The sequence below is a fragment of the Anopheles aquasalis genome, chromosome 2 (assembly GCF_943734665.1).
Source record: "Anopheles aquasalis chromosome 2, idAnoAquaMG_Q_19, whole genome shotgun sequence".
NCBI classification, from domain to species: Eukaryota; Metazoa; Arthropoda; class Insecta; order Diptera; family Culicidae; genus Anopheles; species Anopheles aquasalis.
Window position 1 is genome coordinate 9570001 of NC_064877.1, and position 21386 is coordinate 9591386.

The 21386-nt window shown below is 49.2% G+C and overlaps 4 protein-coding genes across 11 annotated transcripts in view; 1 reads left to right on the forward strand and 3 right to left on the reverse strand.

The window, feature by feature from the left end:
- LOC126572803 (protein bunched, class 2/F/G isoform-like) overlaps nucleotides 1-12302 on the reverse strand; it is a 56407-nt gene extending 44105 nt beyond the window's left edge. For 3 of the 8 annotated variants that reach the window (XR_007607972.1, XM_050232451.1, XM_050232444.1), the window contains exons 1-2: nucleotides 12225-12302; nucleotides 4750-5333 (exon numbers count right to left, since the gene is read on the reverse strand). Coding sequence is in view for 7 of the 8 variants with exons in the window: in XM_050232451.1 (XP_050088408.1) it covers nucleotides 4750-5062 (313 nt within the window). In the remaining variant the exon portion in view is untranslated. Of the gene's footprint in view, nucleotides 1-4749; nucleotides 5334-5551; nucleotides 5712-11477; nucleotides 11814-12012; nucleotides 12085-12109; nucleotides 12131-12224 lie in introns of those variants that run through there. The other 5 variants (XM_050232450.1, XM_050232449.1, XM_050232448.1 and 2 more) reach the window with 5 other exon arrangements.
- A 455-nt stretch (nucleotides 12303-12757) lies between these two features.
- On the forward strand, nucleotides 12758-13562 carry LOC126581538 (39S ribosomal protein L17, mitochondrial). Its single transcript, XM_050245255.1, has one exon. The coding sequence runs from the start codon at nucleotides 12861-12863 to the stop codon at nucleotides 13473-13475; it is 615 nt and encodes a 204-aa protein (XP_050101212.1). The 5' UTR covers nucleotides 12758-12860; the 3' UTR covers nucleotides 13476-13562.
- A 1058-nt stretch (nucleotides 13563-14620) lies between these two features.
- Nucleotides 14621-18676, reverse strand: LOC126572330 (uncharacterized). Its single transcript, XM_050231553.1, has 4 exons — nucleotides 17825-18676; nucleotides 16866-17767; nucleotides 15628-16237; nucleotides 14621-15539 (listed from the first exon to the last, which is right to left on the reverse strand). The coding sequence occupies exons 1-4, from the start codon at nucleotides 18454-18456 to the stop codon at nucleotides 14621-14623; spliced, it is 3063 nt and encodes a 1020-aa protein (XP_050087510.1). The 5' UTR covers nucleotides 18457-18676.
- An 834-nt stretch (nucleotides 18677-19510) lies between these two features.
- On the reverse strand, nucleotides 19511-21105 carry LOC126573243 (cytochrome P450 4d2-like). The gene is made up of 2 exons (XM_050233210.1): nucleotides 20474-21105; nucleotides 19511-20415 (listed from the first exon to the last, which is right to left on the reverse strand). The coding sequence occupies exons 1-2, from the start codon at nucleotides 21103-21105 to the stop codon at nucleotides 19512-19514; spliced, it is 1536 nt and encodes a 511-aa protein (XP_050089167.1). The 3' UTR covers nucleotide 19511.
- Nucleotides 21106-21386: the final 281 nt, after the last annotated feature.

Here is a 21386-nt window from a genome sequence, read left to right on the forward strand (position 1 = left end):
GTAAATAAATGAACCCACCAAAGCGAAGCTATCGCAACGAGCCAGCCAGACAGCCAGCCAGCAGGCCAGACAACGGTCACTAGCCGTCGATCGCAGGTGGAGGAGTTTCTGGACGAAGAGTTTTTGGTGCCGAACTTCTTCTTTTCTGACAACAAGACGCCGACGCGTGTCTAACTGGTGGTGCTTTACGTGATGGTTCGGGTTTGAAACATTAATTAATGGCCCATCCTTCAAGATGCTTAATTATCTTAGGACCTTCTTCTACGCATCGCGAATCCCCGCGAGGTCGAGAGATGAATGAATCGAGACCACGCTGGACTTCTCTTCACCATTTTTACTTTTTGCGCGGTGCAAAATGGTGCACGATTGATCGCAACGAGCACCGTTGCTCAGCTGAAGACCAGTGAGAGTGCGTAATCGATCGGACGAACAACGGACCTGAACCTTTGCAGTGTCCCCCCACCGGGTGGGGAAGAGGGAAGCTAAAGTGCAGAAAAGCTGCTTTTTCCAACGTGTAAACGGTCCAATCACGCAATTAATCGTGTTTAAATCAATCTCGCGCAGCGTTCGCATGTTTGTTCGCTTCCTTTTGCTGTGCAGAGAGTGAGAGAGAGGTGAAACCCTTCTCTGTGCCTCTCCCAATTGGCTACCATTGAGGAATTGGAATTTCTCGATTTTAAGGTTGATGCCAGCTGGTCAAAAATGTGAAATAAAAACCCCAAAAAAAAAAGAAACAATCAGGCCAAAACACATTAAAAAGACGCAAACCGCATCGGCATACGCGCGGTTCGTGGTGCTGCCAAGGTTTTGAGGCATGTTTTACTTTAGTTTTTTTGTGGATTTTTTTGCGCACAAAAGAAGTTTACCTTAAGCTGGGGCTGACTCTCTGTTTGGGGAGAGCCAACGAGCCCACAGCCGAAACCGGACCGAAAATGTCACGCGATTCGAAATCGTCACCTCAGCTCTCGATTTACATACGAATGCATCACCAGCAGCACCACCAACGGGGCCCGCCATGGGTGAAAATAAAGCAGCGAGGCCCTGGCAGCCCAGGAAACCCGGATCGTCACCAACTTGTACGCCGAGCCGAGGAGCGCCGCGTTGACTGGCTCTCTTCTTTTCCATTGAAACTGCTGCTTTTGCATTTGAAAAGCTGCAGCAAAAAAAGGAAACCAAAAAGACCCAAAGGGAAAACAAGGAATGGACACTGGAAACGTGAAGTATTGTTTGCCGGCCATTGGATGGCGGCGCTCCGCGAGTCGTGTTTTGCAAGATCGCCAAAAAGGAACGAGCGAGGAGGGATCCTCTCTTCCCCTTTGACGATGGCATTCAAATGGATGGCCACCGACCAGAGACCGAAACAAAACAAACACGATCACCGATCGTTGATCGCTTCGCAATTCGATTCCGTTTCCGTTTCTCGCGACCAGTGCCGCGACTTCAGCTTCGTAATTGAAATTTCCCTTAATTCCCTTGCGGATTTTTTGGTGGAGGGCCAACGAAAGAGAGAGAGACCTGTTCGGGCGAGAAAATTCGTCGCAAAGAAGTGAAAAAAGGCCTAATTGATGGTGACCACCACCATCCGCTTTGGAGCGACGCACGGCACCGAGAGCGCACCGGCTTGATTTCCGCCAAACGAGTTCAACGCTTTTTTCCGGTGTCTTGGGTGCATCTTTACCCCCGGGGGGCGTGGGGGGGAAAGGCGCCCGGGGAGGCCTTTTACAAATTAGGTTTCCAACCATTTTTTTTCCTCTCCACTCTGTTTCTGTCTGTTTCTATGTCAAACGGATTCCCGGGCCGGGGGTGGTGTTGGTGGTGGGTTGTAGTTCTCGCTAAACACGGTATTCTGTGGCACAGCGTGCCACAAAACGGCGACTTCTTCTTTGGGGTTTTGGGCGGTCGTGCGAAATAAGGCTAATGAATTTTTCATCATCACACGACTAGGTGGTGCAAACCCAGAGTTCTTCCATTAGTGAGCGAAATCCTCGCACCAAACTCGCACAAAACGCTAATTAATTAACCCCATCGGCTGTGCTCAGTGGTGGTGGTGTGCGGTGGTGGCTTGGCACTCGAGGAGAACGCCCCAGGGAGAGAAGACACGTTGGAGCCCCGGTGGAGAGCGGGGTTTAAAAACTAACAACAAAAAATGGCTCCAAAAATGCATAATCAATTACCATTAGCCAAAAGTTAATTCCATCCAGCGCGCTGGAGTAACCTCCACTCGTTGGTTGCGCGATCGCTGGTGCTCCTCTTGGTGCTGCTGTTGCCACGGTTTCGATATGATTTGTTTGTTTAGTGTCTTTGCGCACTTTGTATCACGCCTTTTTGGCACAACTCCATCCACTTTTGAAGAAGGAGAGAGGGAAGGAACCTGTTGTGATGATGATTAGTGCACAGTGGTTCCAATTTCGTTCCTGCGAACGTCACCATTCCATCCACCAACGGGAGCCATCAACGGATGCTTGGATTGCTTGGATGATCATGGTTGAAGAGAGTCTTGCTTTGGATCTCTCGTAATAGAACGAAAACAAAAAGACAACGAGTTCATCAACGCAATCGCAGTAGAAATAATTCACCTGCCATATTACTGTATAATACTGTATTCTTTCTGTGAACATGTTCTGTTTTAAACATTTCTTTTGCAAGGTTGTCGAAACACAAAAAAGATCCAAACAACAATAAAAAAAAAAGTTTTTTACGAAATCCATCAAGGAGATCCTGTAAAAATCATAGAATACGTGGATCTCCTCTTCAAAGTCACTGGAATCGCTACATAAATTCATTATTGAAGATCTCTGTTACGTCATTAGCTCCATGTGAGGCCTGTTGATATCATTATAGAAGGGAATTGAATGGAATTTCAGCTTTGATTGCTCTGATCTGGCGAAATGCCAAAATGGATTAATTCTTCTCGTGACTGGTTAACCCAAATATTCTGGAACCATGTCCTCATTCCACCGGGGAATTAATAACGCCCCTGTTTCACGAGACAATTATTAAGTGCCTCTTCATGTTACTTTTTTAAATGTCTTATGTATAATAACATGATTTTAAAAAAGGACATAAAAAGGAGACTCATAAAGATATTTTCTTAAAATATCACTTGAAACTCTTCGAGTTCAAATAATTTTAAAAATGTCCAGACAACAGCTGTTCCAGCCTTTAAAAAAGCGGAAGCGGAAAATGGCGCGGCGGGATGACATAAGATTTCATAATGCTGGTGACACACGGCCCCTCTCCACTCCCTACCGGTCAATGCTATCCAACATGACGCGGGATTCGATTCGTTTGCGGGGCGACGATTGAATGATTGATGGAAAGCAATTAGCTGCCCACCGCCGAATGGGCATCGAATCGAACGAGTTTCGAGTACAAAATACTGCCAAATGGGACAATTAAGGGAATCCGGATGGCCGATCGATGATGCTCTCGATGTTGATCGATTCGAAGCTCCCGTTTGGTGCGCTCGCAATTGGATTGGGGTGGGGGAGCAAGCAATCCAATTTGTAACATTGCTCGTTCTCTTCAACTCGTGTTCTTCATCGCACCAGAATAAGGAATTCGTTCGCCATAAATTCCGGGACATCAGCTGACCGACGCGCTTTTGCATAGCCGCTACTACCGTGCACAAACCACCTCTGTGTATGTGTTTGCACAAAGCTCTAGCTACCGCCAGTTACGAGCCAAATGGTGCCCCGTTCTCACCAACCGATAAGATAATCGCGGACGCTCCCATCCCCCCGCGCTTTTCTCGCAGGGGCTTTGGCGCGGTCAGATGAAGCAAATCTTATCGGGCCACCTAGCTCGGCACTAAAAACCTTGCCAATGCCTTCCCAGAGAGTGTAGCCGTGGTGCTAGCAGGTATATACCGTGGCCACTAGGTAGTGCGCAATCGATTTGGGGATTGGGTGCCCCTTATGAGGGGCTTCAGTGGATTGGGGATTAGCGCTCGCTAGAGAGGATTGCGGTCGCGCCAAAGTGACTCATCGAATGCCGGGGCGGCCAAGCTTGTGGGGCCTAGTGGCACTTGAAACAGCGCTTTCCGTAATGAGGTCGAATGCTGTAGGGTGGAGCAGAAGAGAGGAGATGGCAGGAGAGAGTTGTGTGCAAATTGGATGTTGATAAGGGCCCTGACATATTTTGTGTCGCTCGATTTCTATGCATTTCTATTCGGTTTCATTTTTTTCCGATAATGCTTTCACGTTAGCATGTGGATGTCCCTTAGTCAATTGTTAACTAATTGCATTTCTTTAGTAAAATAAACAATTTAAAAACAAAAAAAAATATATTCTGAAAAAAAAGTTGAAAACATTATGAAGGCGAAACTTTGCTTCGCAAAAACACACAAAACTTTCTTCATATCAACTGTACACAAGCTGCACATGCGACAAGCACACAAGTGAACCGTAAAACGAATGATTGCGCGCGTCTCGGTCGATTGGCCCTCGTTATCGAACGGAACGAGATTGCGAACGACGCTATCACACGCTAACGCGTCAATCGTGGGCGAGTCAGTGTGTCGAGGAATTGACCAAACATTCAAAACACTAAAACATTATAAACAAATTGTTAGAGAATAGAAAAGCAAGTGAGGTGCACGCGAGTTGGAGGTGGAGTGAAAGTGACAACTGTACAACATATTTACATAGATAAGCGATCATATTACGTATGCCACATATACCGGCGATCCTCGATCGCAGAAGGATCACGCTTCATACCCTTTATACCCGTGGTCTGCGTTGGAATTACCTTTTGTTGCGGCCGCTCCTGCGTAGAAGGGACTGCCGACGGGGAAGGCACCGGTCGGTGTGCGGGGATGGGCCAGGACGGGCGATGAGGCGGCCGAGATGGCCGTCGAGGCCGAATCGTGCACCACACCGATCGTCTTGGCGAGGTTCTTGCGCCGCTGGATCAGTTCCTTCTTCCACTGCGGTATCACGGTTGGGTCAGTGGCCCCAATAGCACCCGTGCCAGTGCCAGTAGCCATCCCGTTGGCATGACTGTTGGTGGCATTGCTGCCGGTGCCGCCATTCGTGTTGTTAGTGGGCGTATCGGCCATCATGCTGTTAGCGACAGCGACAACACTCTGCAAAAGCACACACTTAGAGAGGGTGGTGGTGGGGGATGAGGGGAGATGTCACCCCCTCGGGGTCCACACGTGCACACGCGGCCGGTGTCGCCTTGCACCAGGATCACTTCTTTGAATTCGCGCGCACACACAAACGCACTAGTGCACACTTGGGATTTCGTCCTTCCTGGACCTCACCTTTGCTTCTTATTGTTAACGGAATCGGTTGGGGAACTGCTGGATGCGGAACAATGACTGATGGGTGCTGTTAGTAGATCAAGGCACGAAAGCAAATGAAAAATGAAATTATTAGCAAATCAATGTTTGCTTCGATTTTTGTTTCGATCTACATTAAACATGTACACAAACGCACAGACGCACACACAAATACACAAATGGCTACTATATATATATACTAGGTAGTACACATTGACGATCGTCTGCTGTTGAAAAACATTTGTTTTGTTGCTTTGCGTCGGTTACCTTGATGAGTGCTCTGGCGCTGTCAGCGGGAGCTGTCATGTGCGGCTTTCAAAACCCTCTCGCGCACTACCCTTTCGCGGCACTAATGTCATGACAGCTACTTTCACTAATTTTATTATTGTTATTATTTTTGCGTCCCCCGAAACTTAATTACCGTGTTTGTCTCGCTCACGCCCAGATCCCCCACCGCAGTCAGCCCCTCCAATTATGCTACGCTTCCCGCTTCGGAAGTGCACCGTGAGAAAACAAAAAAAAATGGCTGCCAGTCAGCCAGTGGGAGATGACACGCCAGATTGGTGCTAGGTGGCGGTGCGTGGTGCGCTTTGCTGGTGGTGACGCAGCTATTGCGCCTCATTCAAATGCAAATAAGTAATTATTTCGTTAGAAGAAGAGAAATACTCGCGGATTGACCTCTTTTTCATGGCCCCGCGAAGAGCACCGGGCTCGCTCGCTCGCACCAACCTGTGGGCTGGGCTGCTGGTGCGTGCTTTCTCTCGGATGGAATGCTCGATCCCCAACCATGCGCCAATTGGAGCAGCAGCAGCAGCAGCAGCAGGTGCGGGTCGATGATTCCGGTGGGTACCACCGGTGGTTGGGGAGTAGGAGGAGGTCAGTCCGCCGTGGCGCATTCGCTGGCAGAACGGATTTCGGTTTAGATTTACCGAGCGACAGCAGCAGAAGCAGCAGGGTATGGACGCGCTGACAGATTCCACACATTGTTGAGGAATGCTATGTCATGGAGTTGGCCTATCCGTCGGCAAATATTTGGAAATAGAAAGCCAGGTGACATAACTTCCAGGAGGCAGTAGATGACCTAGATGATTCCCGGTTTAGACATTAAATGATGGCAATGACATCCAAATAATTTTGTCAATTTGTACCTGACAAGAATTTTACCATTAATTTTGTGAGTATTCTGCAGGATCGTTGATCTGAAGTTTGTCGAATATTACAGAACATTTTTCGACAAACATCCGCATAGCAAAGAGTATTTGTAGTCACTATAGTCTATTACTATCCAATTTCCAAAATACAGACTCGAGCACCTGCCACGACTTGTAACGCGTCCAGTATGTATGTCACATCTCCGCTTCTACTTGATAGAAAATGTCCCCTTGCCGTGCACTCTATCAACGAAACATTCCAGACAAACAACGGTCATCAGTTGCAATGTGTTATTTCTCCTTTTTTTTATCGAATCTCGTCGATCGCACCGACAACACTTTACGATACGTCCAGTTCTGGTCAGCACCTAGACCGCCCCATTTCAGGGCTATCAATTCTCGATAACCATGGACGATTGCCTCATCAGGAATCATGCTCGATGATAACGATTTGGAACCTAGCGAACCTGAGTCCGAACATCAACAATTCCTCCGTCATGTCCTCACATCTACTCCGCTGAACGTACGAGTCCCAAAGACGCGCCAAAGCAACACCAAATTGCGGTCACGAGAAGAAGATAAAAAGGTCGTCCATCTGCGACCGGTTTTTTCTCAGCCGATCTACCACCGGTGTATGTGAGTGTGCATGTAATCGGGCATCGGCCTTTCGCAATTTTCAAGGACGCTTACGGACCTTTCTCGTCACGTCACTCTGAAAAACTAGTACCATACGGAGGCAGGCAGGCAACACTTGCAACATTCCTACTTTCACCCAAAGCATAATCTCCAATCACCAATGGCCCAAGGGAATGGGGGTGCTCCAATGGACATTGCACCGGTTTATTGGCACCGGACACACCGGGCAGCCAGCCGGAGAGCTGTTTATGCGCGCGTTTACCATGCGTAACAAATATGTTCTCCCGTGGCACCCCTATTGTGACTCCTCGGCTCTAGTGGCAACAACGAACGAACGAAAAAAAACTCACCCCCCCCCCCACAAGAGTACCTCTTCGGAGGAGGACCAGCAGCAGAAGTGAGGGAAATTGAGGGTTACCTTTTTTTTTGCACCCCTCACGCAGTGGTCTTTCGTAATAAATACCCGGGATCCACCAGTAAAGGGGGGTGCGTGATGATGGTACCAGACACACACCCAGCACCGCGCTCGATGGAAAGTAAAATGGAAAAAAACAAACCCAAAAAACATGGGAATCAATTTTCATCGTTTAATGATTTTCATTTCGTTTTTCCTTCACCACCATCACCACTACATTGTAACAACAGCAAATAAAAAAAAAAGGAACTCCTAAACCGATTAATCAATCGGTGGCGTACATTGGCCTCACCTATTGGCACGCACGGTTCCGGAATCGGTTCCTTGGGAAAACAATCAACCCACAATTAGTGGCTTCAACGCACAGAAGGATAATCCACTCGATTAGTGGAAGGTTCCATTAAAAAAAAGACGTTCCGATGACCTCAATGGCAACAATCCTTGAAAACCCTTTATGTGAAAATCGATGCAAACAGTCAGGTGGAGGTGGTGACTTTTTCCTACTGTCATCGATTTTCTCACCCTCCGAAAAATCAGTGCCGCGTGGTGTGTGCTGTCTCATGGCTTAGAGCGGGAACGTTTGCTCAAAGCGGGGCCTGGGGACGATTTGGTGACTCATCATGACGACGGGGCGCCAGTCACAGTGTATTTTCGTTGGTCCTGTCGTAGGCTTAGTCGCAGATAAGCGGCCATAAATCTGCGATTGCAAACCGTGTGCGCCCATTGGTTCCCCATGGACTTCCTTGTTGTTACCGTGTGGAACCGGAATTAACTATTCCTGGGTATCGTTATCAGCCATCGCACCGAGAGACCGATATGAGGGTGTTTGAGTGTTTTTACATCGAAATCACAAAACGAACAGTTGTTTCTCTAATATTCTATTGCTTTTCCTTCGCCTAGAAAGCCGCTTAACGGCGTAAGGAGTGTCGCACTTTCATAACATTTATTCGCTACAAGACGCTGGCCATTACAACAAGGCGTTACGTATTTGCTTAGTCAGCGCACAGACTCGACGGCCTGAGTCCGGTGGGGGAATCGATCGATGTTTGTTGTGTTTTGGCCTTTTGGCCTTCAATTTCGGCAGGATTTATCACCTTTTCCTCCCACCATTTTTTCCCCGTTATCATCGGAACCGTGGGCTGGCGTAAGGTTGGTTGCCTTTGACTGACCAACGAAATAGGCGGCGAAGGCAACGGCGGCAGTTGTCAATCATTATCACCGGGGATCGGAAGCGATAAGATAGCGAGGAATAGACGAGTGGTGACGAACGATGACCACGGTGGTGCTGCTGCTGACCACTGCTGCGGAAGGTCCCAGAGAAACTTTTTCACCACCGGCACCGGGCCACAGGGGTGTGCCAGTGTCAATAATTTCTTGGAGAAAATTCGTCCGTATGATTAAGCCACTTAGCCTGTCTGCGGTGCCACTTTGTTATTAGTCCGTTAGCGGCCTTCCTCTCTGTTTGCCGGGTGGGAAAATCGGAACATCGCGGTTTCATTCATAAAACGGCCACAACAACGCTGCCAACGTGGGGCAGGGTTGGTTTGGGAAAAAACGACTGTCAAACTCTGAGCTGGGATTCTCATAGACACCTCCAGTACCCCCCTGCGGATGGTGATGGTCTTGTTTTCCACTGAGCTGGGAGGTGCCAGCTTTTGGAACCCAGCAGATCAGCAGACCATCCCGGGTTGGCGCAACAACAACAACAACAAGCTGGAGCCGGAACAGGCACTTTCAAAGCGTTTAGAATCTACGCAGCTACGCGTGAGAGAAAGAGAGAGAGCATGATTGAGTTGGTAAGAGAAGTAGGCGGTGAGTTGGAAAACCAAAAAAAAAAAGGGAAAACACAACGACCGCTGGTAGTTGGAGGAGCATTTGCAAGGGAAAATGAGAAAAATGGAATGAGAGGGTGGAGTGGTGTAGGAGGGAAATAGATGATACAATTCATGAACGGAATAAGGGGGGGTAAGAGGGGGGGTGCCAGAAGGGGTGAGCGAGAGGGCGGCACGTTTGGATCTCGCGTTCATCGAAGCGATGGAAAACACCATCGCACACCACCGCACTCCGCACCACCAACTACACTCGTTCGGGAGAGTTCAAACAACTCTTTGGCACCCCCCTCGGTTACCTCCCACACCGTGCTGGCGCTTTTCTTCGTTTGTATGTATGTATGCGAACCCTTCCGCCAACAGTCGCAACACGCAAACTGGAACTGGAAGCATATTTGCATTGCCACGAGGCCGGTGGCTGGAGCCGAGAGGAGTAGTTCAGCGGCCGCAGCGAGAATAGGAAGGAAAAAGCAACTAACCAACACAAACAGCAACAGCAAGGTAGGCCTAGAACGTTGCGAATCCTAGTAGACTGCTGAATGAAACCGCATACGCGCCGGCGTCGATTAATGGTTTGAAGTAAATCATAGGGAAATTTGAGTTTTCCTTCCAATTTTAAATTAAACCAAGGGAGTTCCCCCCCCCCCCCCCCAAACCGCTTTTCCGCATGAAAAAGGGTGTGTTCTAGACCGGGCCACCATCACGACCATCACAATGTGGTTGGCTTTTGTTGGGCATTTGTTTTGTTCTCACAGCATATTGTCTCATCGTGTGCCGTGTGCGTGGTGTTGGTGGCAGATATTGTTTTCCACCTGCATTTCGCAATGCATCGCACAAACGCGCACCTTGGAGTTTCCGGAAGGCCGCGCAAAAGGTAGAAGCAGCATAATCCTCCGGCGGTTCTGGGTTGGTCTGGATGTCGTTGCCCCATATCTCATCTTCATCTCAGAAAATTCTCATCGATATTCTGATGCTCTGGGCTGGTTGGTTGGTTCTACTGCTTGCATACTCCATCAACCAGAGCGCCAGCGTGTGCGGCGGCCATTGGAAACCCTGCGTTCGTTCGCACTTTGGGGGCTTCGGCCCCAAAACAAAACACTTTCGTTCCGTGTGTCGCCCTCTCGCTCGCTCGCTTCCTCTCTCGGATGGCGAGCCTCTGGTCTCTGGATAGTCCTCCAGCATACGCATGCGCACCTGCGAATCGAAATCCCAACTCTCCATCGAGGCAGACAGACATCGGAGCAGCAACGTGTTACGTGCGTGTGCATTGTTCTAGCCGCGCATACGCACCAACACACAACCACACACAGACGGAAGGGAGGGCGGCCAGGCGGTCGGGCAGGCGGACATTAAACACGCTCCATGATTTCTCTGGTTTCCTTCTTCACACCAGCGTTCGTAGCGGGCTGCTCGAACCAGATTGTCTACCAAAGGGTTTCCTCCTCCTGTTCCTTCCCCCTTCCTTCTTACCATCTGTCCGCCATTCCTGTTCTGATCACCTGGACCTGGAGGCCAGCGCACCAGCTCTCGGCCGTGATGATGGGTTAGTGAACGTGCGAGTGGGACAGCAACAATCCAGCCACCATCGCCGCCGCAAGGAAGACTAGATCCAGCGCTCTGCTTCTGGCTCTCTTCGCATCCGTCGCCACCGCTAGGTGATTCCCTCGCATCTTTCACCCGTTCTGTTGTGTGCCGTCGTAGCAGCCCAGTTTGTTGTTGTTGTTGTTGCTCTCATTCCCAGCGCTCTTCACAGACAATTCCACAGCATCAGCAGCAGCAGCAGCAGGCCGGTTCTCCAACGGATCCGACATTTTCTCATATACCCATCGTATAAAGCATATAAATAAAAGCATAAAGTTACACTCTGCTCGGGGCCCCGGACACAGCACATTGGCGCACCACCAGACCACCAAAGATCGCCCTCAGCAGCCTCGTCTTCATCTCAGTAGACCGCTGTATCCGCCGTAATCATCATAACGGATCCTCATGCCGCTGGTCGCCATTGGCACGTTGGCGACTTTCCACCGACTTCCGGTGGTTCCATCAAGCCCAAGCCGTAATTGATCCAGTTTCAGCCACACAATCGTACGTGACAAAGACACAGAAACACACACAGAAAAACAGACACAGACACCAGGGACGGGACGGGACAGGACACTTACATACGGACGAAACGTCCTTGGCCAACGTGGTCTGAGGTTGGTTGGAAAAGAAAATGGATCAACCTGCGGCACGCGCTGCAAGACGCTTGCCACACTCCCCACCCCTTGATGAAGCCAGCACTGACTGGCTGGCTGACTGGCTGGCCAGCTAGCTGGTGATGCCGTTTTCAGATTTTCACTCCGCTCATCTAATTATTGCACTCTAATCCCCGCCACGCAGCACTACTTCTCCACGCACACCGTTCGGAGGTAACCTTCGCACACACTTTAACGCACTCTCGGCAACGACGACATCATTATTATCCGGAGCAGGCTTTGATCTGCAATGCCTTCACCAATGGTGCCACCTGCAATCCGGAATTACCGCATGCCAAGGTGGCTACCGTTAGAACACTCGATACGCACACGACGCACGCAATTACGGAAAGGATTCTTTTGGATTTCCAGTGACTATTTCGCGCAGAACCTTTCGGCTGGTTCACAAATCGTTCCACAAATACTTCTGGCACCGGGATGCTGGTAGTAGGCTGGTCACCTTCGCTGCACAGGACACTGACCGGTTTCTGAGCGCAACAACCACCACCGCCGCAGGATGAGAAGAAGAGTTTCCACGAACTGGATCGGGCTGATACCTGCTGCTGCTTGAGGATTGCGGCCGATGGTAACAGGGCCGATTACGTTCACTCCCAGAACCAGCACGATACAACGAGAACCACAATTTAGCACACACTTTTCGGGCCACTTTACCTCTATCCTGTTTTAATTAGTTCCATCGAGAACAAGGAAAAAAACGCCGCAAAAGACGCTCCAACAACAACCGTTTCAAACGACCACCGAGAAAGAAGTGGGAGAGCGAGAGAAGAAGAGAGTCGAGTCGGCGCTCTTGCGCGGCCAATTCTCTCTGCCTAAACGTGCGTATAGACGACAGCGAGATCTGGGACAACTTTGTGCCGAGAAACTCTAAAAAATACCCGATTTTGTATAGGATTTGTACGGCGAGTCGTGCAGACGAGGATTAACAATTCCGGGGCGGGCGTCCGTCCACATGCAGCGCAACAGCGACCTGTCAAATGATCGTTACCAACTGGAGGTAGTTTAAATTACTATTTCTCTCGTATTACATTTCTATTAGCTTGGAAATACTTTTAATCACACTACACATTCACTGTACATTTTTATGGGTAAACATTTTCTCTCTATTCCTCCATCTCGCTTTGTTTCACTCTCTTTCTCTCTCTTTGTTAAGTGGGACTGTCACTGCTGACATTTGGCCTCTTTGTTGACATTCGGTGGACTCGAAAGAAAAATGTGTTTTGATTGAATAACGCCGGCGTTTTTTGGGGTGAAAAGTTTGCATTTAATTGGTCGGCAAAAGCGTGCAACATGAACCAGGCCGAGGTAACGAAGCTGATGTCGCAGCTGCGGATAGCGGTACGGCCGAGGCACCGAAACCTGAAGAACCCCCGTGGACCCGAGGGCCGGTTGGATAAGTTGCGCAAAACGGTGACGGCGCTGGTGAAACACGAGCGTATCGAGCTGAACTATCAGCGTGCGGATGAGGCCCGCGGATACGCCGAGCGGTTAATATCGGATGCCATCCGGCACGGGGATTGCCACAAACCGACGATGGAGATGGCCGATTTCTGGCTGGTGGAGAAACCGCTCGTCCACAAGCTGTTCAAGGTGCTAGCGCCCCGGTTCGAGGACTACAAAGTGTCCGCCACCCGTATGTACAAAGCACCGAAGGATTATCCCGGGTGGTACCGCAAACGGGCAGTGCTGGAACTGCGTGGCAACCCCTACCCACCACTACTGCCGAATCCGTCCAACAACCGCAACCTGCTGCATAACGTGCTGATGGACGAGGCCCGGAAAGAACATCGGAGGGAGAAGTACGAGGAAATTGCGGCACAAATCGGGAGCGATACGGTACCAGCCGCGGCTGCCACTGAAACTGTCGCTGTGAAGGAAGATCCAAAGCCCCGAACGCAAGCATAACTCACTTGGACATAGGATAGCGAGCCATTTGTTTAGATTTATCGTAGAGCAAGAAAACAATAAATATCACCAAGTGGAATACACGGATTGCAAGAGTCCCCTGGCCAGTGCGTCGTTATCAGCTCGTGCGTAAAGAAAGAAATGGAATGTTGTTTGGCGTCGCTGTTGTACGGAATCGAAACTGAATGTGTTATTGATTTTTGCCCCAGCTCTGGAGAGGAACGAATGGACAGATCGTCGGCGCAATGTGTTGGAGGGTATTATTTGCTATTCCTGCCTGGGGATGAGACGAAATACTAAACGGCCAATATTTTAATTTTGGTCCTTCGCCACTTCATGTTACTTAAGAAAAGTGTGTCAAGGATGGTGCCGTTTGGCTGGTTCGCACGTGGACTACGAAACCATAGCAGTAAGAAGAAAGAATGAGAGAAAGACTGAATGTAATACGATGCCGTTGTGTCTTGATTTGACCATCCAGGGAGGGACCGTTTCCTATTACTTCCCATGCCCGGATGCTATGCAATATGATTGTGCCCTCTTTGAATGAATGAGCGCGTGTAACCATATCGAACTAAACTAAGCTTATCATATTTTGAAATTATTCATCTGTCTCTACTCTCTGGTTGACCAAGCTATACGAAAGCGTACTCACCAGACCAGCACGAGATGTTCAAACAAATTTCAATTCTTAATCAACAATTTTATGTTTTCCCTCTATTATGTGGTTCGTTGGCTAAAGTAAACCTCCCTCAAACGCTCGATGCAAACAGATGAATCATAAAGCCAAGATGGCAAGATATCAATTTAACAAACGTCCTCATGTGGTTGTCCATACGCGCCATGGCGAAGGCTGCAGCTTGTGGTCAGACCATATCGGATCTATTTCAAGGAGACACGGAAACATAACGATATGTCTGCACTTGATGTACACATGCCGGTGATTACCATGGCTCCGAAATTGACCATCTCGCACAAGCACGAACCAGCATCTAACGTGTAGCATATGGTGGTGTCTGTCTGTATTTGATTTTGTCCATAAAACTAATGGAGACGCTGTACATACATCGCATTTTGTTCACGCGTTTTAGACCTCGGCTTTATTTCCAGTTTTTCTATTTCAGCGTACATCCACCGAGCCATTCTATTTAATTGAATCTTTCAACTAATTTAATGAAAGCCCCACCGTATGGTTTCAGCGTTAGGTCGGCTTTTACGCGTATGTCCTGGTTTGCCGAGCTGGCCACCACGCGGTAGTTGGTTAGCAGTTTCACCAAAACCGTTTTCATTTCCAGCATCGCATACCGCTGGCCAATGCAGGACCGGCTACCAGCACTAAACGGTATGAAGCTGTACGGAATAATGCGCCCATATCCGGAATCTTCGCCACTTGCGCTTTCGGCGAAACGCTCCGGGATGAACCTGTCCGGTTCGGGGAAACTGTCCGGATCGGTTTGCATTTGGTAGATTTGAATCAACACCTCCGTACCGGCCGGTAGTGTGACACCATCGATAACCATATCGCCACACGAGCTCCGGCCAATCATCGGTGCCGAAGGGTTCAGGCGAAGGGTTTCCTTGATAACCATCTCCAGGTACCGGAGCTCCTGGGAGGAGGCATAAGTTAACCGGGCATTCCGCAGATCGCCCACCTCGGTACCGTAGATCGTTTTAATTTCATCGTAAACCTTTTGCTGAACCTCGGGATACCGGGACAGGTAGTAGAGCACAAAGCTAAGGCAGGAAGTGGTCGTTTCGTGGCCAGCAAACATGAACGTGTTCACCTCGCCACGGATATCATCCTCCGGTAGGGGCTTCCCGTCGATTCGCGTTTCAAGCAGCAGGTCCAGGAAGGTCATTTTGTGTACTGGTTTCTCCGTTCCTTCACCACCATGCTTGCTTGCTAGATCGAGAAGATACTGGCGTCGTTCACGTATGACGGAGTTGGTGAAGTTATGCAGCACCTCCGCCGTATGTTTCGTTCGACGCCCTGCGTGAGTAAACGGATAGACCCACGTGTGGCCGCGTACCGGATCGAACACTCGTTTGTGTACCAGGTCGATTATCCTGTTCGAACGGGCAACGAAAGAAGAAAATCATTAAATGTTATCATCAAAAGAGGGTGTGACCTGTGATTGTGCCTCAGGGTACTTACTCCTCCGTAGCGGCAATAAACTGGCCGGTTGGATTCGATTGGCAGTGTAGCTGGACGCCCATCGCCGTCTCACTGATAATGTCCATCGTGCAGTATCGCAGCGGCAGATAGACGTCGAAATCTTCGCCACCGACGTGGGTTGCCAGCTTTGCGATCAACACATCCGTCTGCGCCACCATGACGTCCAGGAAGTCTTCTAGCATTTTGTAGTGGAACGCCGGATTGATCACCTTCCGCCGGTTGCTCCACTGCTGGCCACTCGACACCACGGTGCTCATGCCCAGCCATGGCTTCAGGAATGCGTAGAACGGTGCCTTCTGGATGGTTTTCGCTTGGATTATCTGTTCTACGACACGGGGCTCACTGACCAGCAGCTTGAAGTCATTGCACAGCTCCTGCAACAACAGATTCTTGCCGTACCGACGCTGGCAGTCCACCAGTGTACGCAGTACACCATCCGGAGAGGTATCCTTGAACAGAAGGGCACTCCCGAGCAGCGGTATCGCAGGCAGTGGCTTGAATGCAGGCAACCGTTTCAGGAGTCTGGCCACTCGGGCACGATTCCTGAACACCCTCAGGGAGACGAATAGCAGGACAGCTAGCCCGAACACTAGCACCGAATGGAGCAGCACCATTTCAAGTACAATTTCAAGTGCGTCTGTACACCGAGACCTCTTAAGCCCAACTGTTGCATTGCCGCACCAGTATTGCCAGTGGCGTAGTCGTTGTTCTTGCGTTGCGACACGGATCGTTAAAAGACGACAGGGTTATCAGGAACAAAGACCTGGATTGCTTTCCAGCGAATGTTTAATCAATTTGGTTCTCGTTTTGGGACAATATTGGGGGCACGGTCAGTGGCATCGGATGTGTTTAATCACGTTGGACCTCTTGGCCCGTTTTTTATTTCTCAATAATCAATCCAAAACGTTGATCAAGAGCATTTAAGAGAGGTAGTAGTTGTTCAGTGTCACAGTGCACTTGACGTGGACGGACGTGGAAGACGTGGATATAAAATCAATCGGTTTATGGGATCTCTCGTGGAGCCGGAGCGGAAGGTTTTGTTTTTATTAACTTTTTAAATTTTTTATTTTTTTGGTCTACTGCAAGCTTGGATCAACTGAAAATCATAAATACTTCCACCATAAACTAGTATTCGTAATCTCCTCGAAATAGATCGACACACCACTGGAGGAATGGCGAGTTTTTAGTAGCTGATAAGCACCTCTAATGGAAGGTTTAGTGACGGTTTACTATCTTCACGAACGCCCCATTAATCGGCTTCAGCGTCATATCCGTTTTGATAAGAAGTTGGTTGTTGTCCTCGCACGGTAGCAGCTTATAATTGGCCAGCACCTTCACCAGCATGGTTTTAATCTCCAGCATAGCGTACCGCTGACCGATACAGTTGCGCGCACCAACACTGAACGGGATGTAGCTGTACGGTGGCCTTGCAGCCTGTGCCTCATCGCTGAATCGCTCCGGATCGAAGCGCTCTGGCTCTGGATACAGTTCCGGATCATTGTGGAGCGCATAAATGAGAACACCAAACTCCATTCCTTTGGGAACCGGGACACCATCGATGGTCATATCGCCGGCCGATCGGCGTCCGATGATCGGTACCGAAGGGTTCATGCGCAACGTTTCCTTAATCACCTGATCCAGATACCGTAAGTCTTGGAGCGTACTGTTGGTCAGCTCGATCCGGCCCGCATCAGGACCAATGATTTCTTGAATTTCTTCATAAACCTTCTGCTGGACTGCTGGGTTACGAGAGAGATGGTAGCAAGCAAAGCTGATACACGAGGTCGTTGTATCGTGTCCGGCAAACATGAATGTATCCACTTCCTCACGAATGTCGGTGTCAGAGAGCGCTTTGCCATCGATGGTCACGTTTAGCAGCAGATCGAGTAGCGTCATCCGTCTTTTCCCATAGACGTCCGTTTCCTCGAGCTTCTGGTTTGCCCGTTGACGCTCGCGTTCATCTTCCAGCTGTTTCTTGCGCTCGCTGATCACGCGGTGTGCAAAGTCGTGCACGACCTTCACTAATTCATCTTGCCGCCGTGATGCCTTCTGGAAACGGAACACCCACTTGTACTCTCGCGCAAGAGAGAACAGGCGCTTGAAGATGATGTCTGAAATTCTGAAAAAACGATTTAGATCCTCCTGCACACCCATCACAAACTGTAATTGTGCTTACTCTTTAACTGCTTCGACATATTCCGCGTGAGGATTATGCTGCGTGTTCAGCTTCACACCCATCGCTGACTCGGAGATGATGTCCAATGCGCAGTATGTGACATGCTCGTAAATATCGAAATCTGGTCCACCAACCTGCGCCCCCAGCTTCTCGATCAGCACGTCCGTCTGGTGATTCATGATGACGAGAAAGTCCTCCAGAATCTTGAAGTGAAAGGTCGGCGTAATGACCTTACGGCGTTGTGCCCACTTTGCACCGGTTGACACAACCAATCCCGATCCTAACCAGGGCATCATGAAGTCATAAATAATTGTCTTTTCGATCGTCTTCGCCTGCATCACCTGCTCGATGACTGCAGGCTCACAAATCTGGAACGATGGGTTATTGAACAGGCCCTGCGTGATCAGGTTGCGCCCGTAAACTCGATGGAATCCGACGAATGTTTTGAAGATACCAGCCGGAGTTGGGTCTTTGAAAAGGTGCGCCGATCCAAGAATAGGAATCGCCGGAACACACCCAAACCTTGGAAACAGCTTCTGCAATCGGGCTACGGTGTTTCGATTGCGCAAGACCGTCACCAGAACCCATGATCCGGCGATCACGATCAGCGCCACGAGAAGCAGCAGAAACATTGTTTCAAGCACTTGTTGTTGGGTGGGGCTGGTATGTTTTGAAGCGAAGCGCCGCTTCACTGTCAAGGTCACTTAGTACCGGCTCAGTGCTGTCTCCTTCTAACACAATAATACGATCGATCACTGTCTCTCTCTCTCTCTCTCTCTCTCTCTCTCTCTCTCTCTCCCTCTATCAATTTGCCCCAAAACGTGGCCACGCACTGACGATGTTGAAGCCACTCGCGGCTCTCAAAAACTGGCCGTCGCGGTCCCCATGTTACATGATGATATACTCCAGCGACTCGCATTTGTGTGCGTTCTAGGTTGATGGTCGCGGCATAGTAGAAGATGTGTTGAGCGCTTACACGGTGGTTGGCTGGATGCAAGCATATCATCAAGTTTGGTCAAGGGTTATGTGACGGTGTGCGTCCACGAATTGTGTCGCATGTTTTCGGGGATCTGTCTTATCTCCACATTTATGAAAGTGCGAATTAAGGCCATACTGATAGTGATCATTCTGAAGTAATTTAACCATAGCATGTTGCTTTATCAATAAGATTGGGCATTTTGAATCGTCTAAGCATTTTTACGACTGTCTGCTGGTGAGTTGTGCAGCGCCGTATATTTGCTATCGTTGCTATGATCCCTAGCGACGGATGGTAGTTGCCATAGTTACGCCATGGTGCTATTGATTACGTGATGTAACAGAATGTTTAGCACGTAAAACATTTATACCAGTCGCATTTCCAACACTAGCTATTAGATTTTTCGTAAAGTATTTCTAAACTTAAATAAAATGACAAATCTTTAACAATTATAATGAAAAAAGTAATTTATTCCATAACACTTTTATTCGCCTCAGTGGCAAAGGGAGATAAATAAGACATATCATGTCCCCTCATTGACGTAATCCCTATCAACTCATGTCTCCATTTCCATTCAATAGATAAAGCGTAGCGTTGATTAAAATGTAGAATGCCAATCGATGCCTGGAAGAAGGAATTAGCCAACGGAGGGATGTGAAATTCTCCCCGCATACATTAAGAACGAGCTGATAACGTCCCACATTGACTGGTTTAGTGACGATTTACAACCTTCACGAACGCACCATTGACCGGCTTCAACGTGATATCCGCTTGAAGAAATGCCCTGTTGTTGTCCTCGCACGGTAACAGTTTATAATTAGCCAGCACCTTCACCAGCATGGTTTTAATCTCCAGCATAGCGTACCGCTGACCGATACAGTTGCGCGCACCAACACTGAACGGGATGTAGCTGTACGGTGGCCTTGCAGCCTGTGCCTCATCGCTGAATCGCTCCGGATCGAAGCGCTCTGGCTCTGGATACAGTTCCGGATCATTGTGGAGCGCATAAATGAGAACACCAAACTCCATTCCTTTGGGAACCGGGACACCATCGATGGTCATATCGCCGGCCGATCGGCGTCCGATGATCGGTACCGAAGGGTTCATGCGCAACGTTTCCTTAATCACCTGATCCAGATACCGTAAGTCTTGGAGCGTACTGTTGGTCAGCTCGATCCGGCCCGCATCAGGACCAATAATTTTCTGAATTTCCTCATAAACCTTCTGCTGAATCGCTGGGTTACGAGAGAGATGATAACAAGCGAAGCTGATGCACGAGGTGGTTGTGTCGTGTCCTGCAGCCATGAACGTATCCACTTCCTCACGAATGTCGATGTTAGATAATGGCTTGCCATCGATGGTCACGTTTAGCAGCAGATCGAGAAGCGTCATCCGTCTTTTGCCATAGACGTCCGTTTCCTCGAGCTTCTGGTTAGCCCGTTGACGCTCGCGTTCATCTTCCAGCTGTTTCTTGCGCTCGCTGATTACTTGCTGTGCGAACTCGTGCATGACCTTCATCAGTTTGTCTTGTCGGCGCGAAGCTTCCTGGAGCCGGAACACCCACTTGTACTCTCGCGCAAGAGAGAACAGGCGCTTGAAGGTGATGGCTGAAAGTCTGATAAAAGCAATTCAGAATTTCGAGCGGGACAATCAGAAAGCCCAGTTGGACTTACTCTTTAACTGCTTTGACATATTCCGTGTGCGGATTATGCTGCGTGTTCAGCTTCACACCCATCGCTGACTCGGAGATGATGTCCAATGCGCAGTATGTGACATGCTCGTAGATATCGAAATCTGGTCCACCAACCTGCGCCCCCAGCTTCTCGATCAGCACGTCCGTCTGGTGATTCATGATGACGAGAAAGTCCTCCAGAATCTTGAAGTGAAAGGTCGGCGTAATGACCTTCCGGCGTTCTGCCCACTTTGCACCGGTTGACACAACCAAACCAGATCCTAGCCAAGGCTTCATGAAGTCGTAGGCAATTGTTTTCTCAATCGTCTTCGCCTGCAAAACTTGTTCGATGACTGCAGGATTGCAGATCTGGACTGACGGTTTATTGAACAGGCCCTGTCTGATCAGGTTGCGGCCGTACACCTGATGCCAGCCTGTTATAGTTCTGAAGATTCCGGCCGGTGTTGCATCTTTGAAGAGGTACGCCGATCCAAGAATGGGAACTGAAGGAACGCACACGAATTTTGGAAATAGCTTCTGGAATCGGGCTACGGTGGATCGATTGCGCAAGACCGTCACCAGAACCCATGATCCGGCGACCACGATCAGCGTCACGAGAAGCAGCAGAAACATTGTTTGCAACACTGGATGATGGGACTTCACTGTCAAGGTCACTTAGCACCGGCAATATCTCCGTCGATCGGAGAAGAAGGATGACTATTTCTGGTTTTATTTATTGGTGGCTGTCGCAGTGTCTACTGGTCATGATGATATCGTCTAGCGTTACACGGCTTGCACCGCCAAGGAGCATCGCGAGTTAGCGGCGAACATGTTGTACGAACACCCGGTATGCGTTACAGGTGCTGTTTGATTACACAGCTTTAGCCTGAATCTGATTTGAAATGGCAAAACAT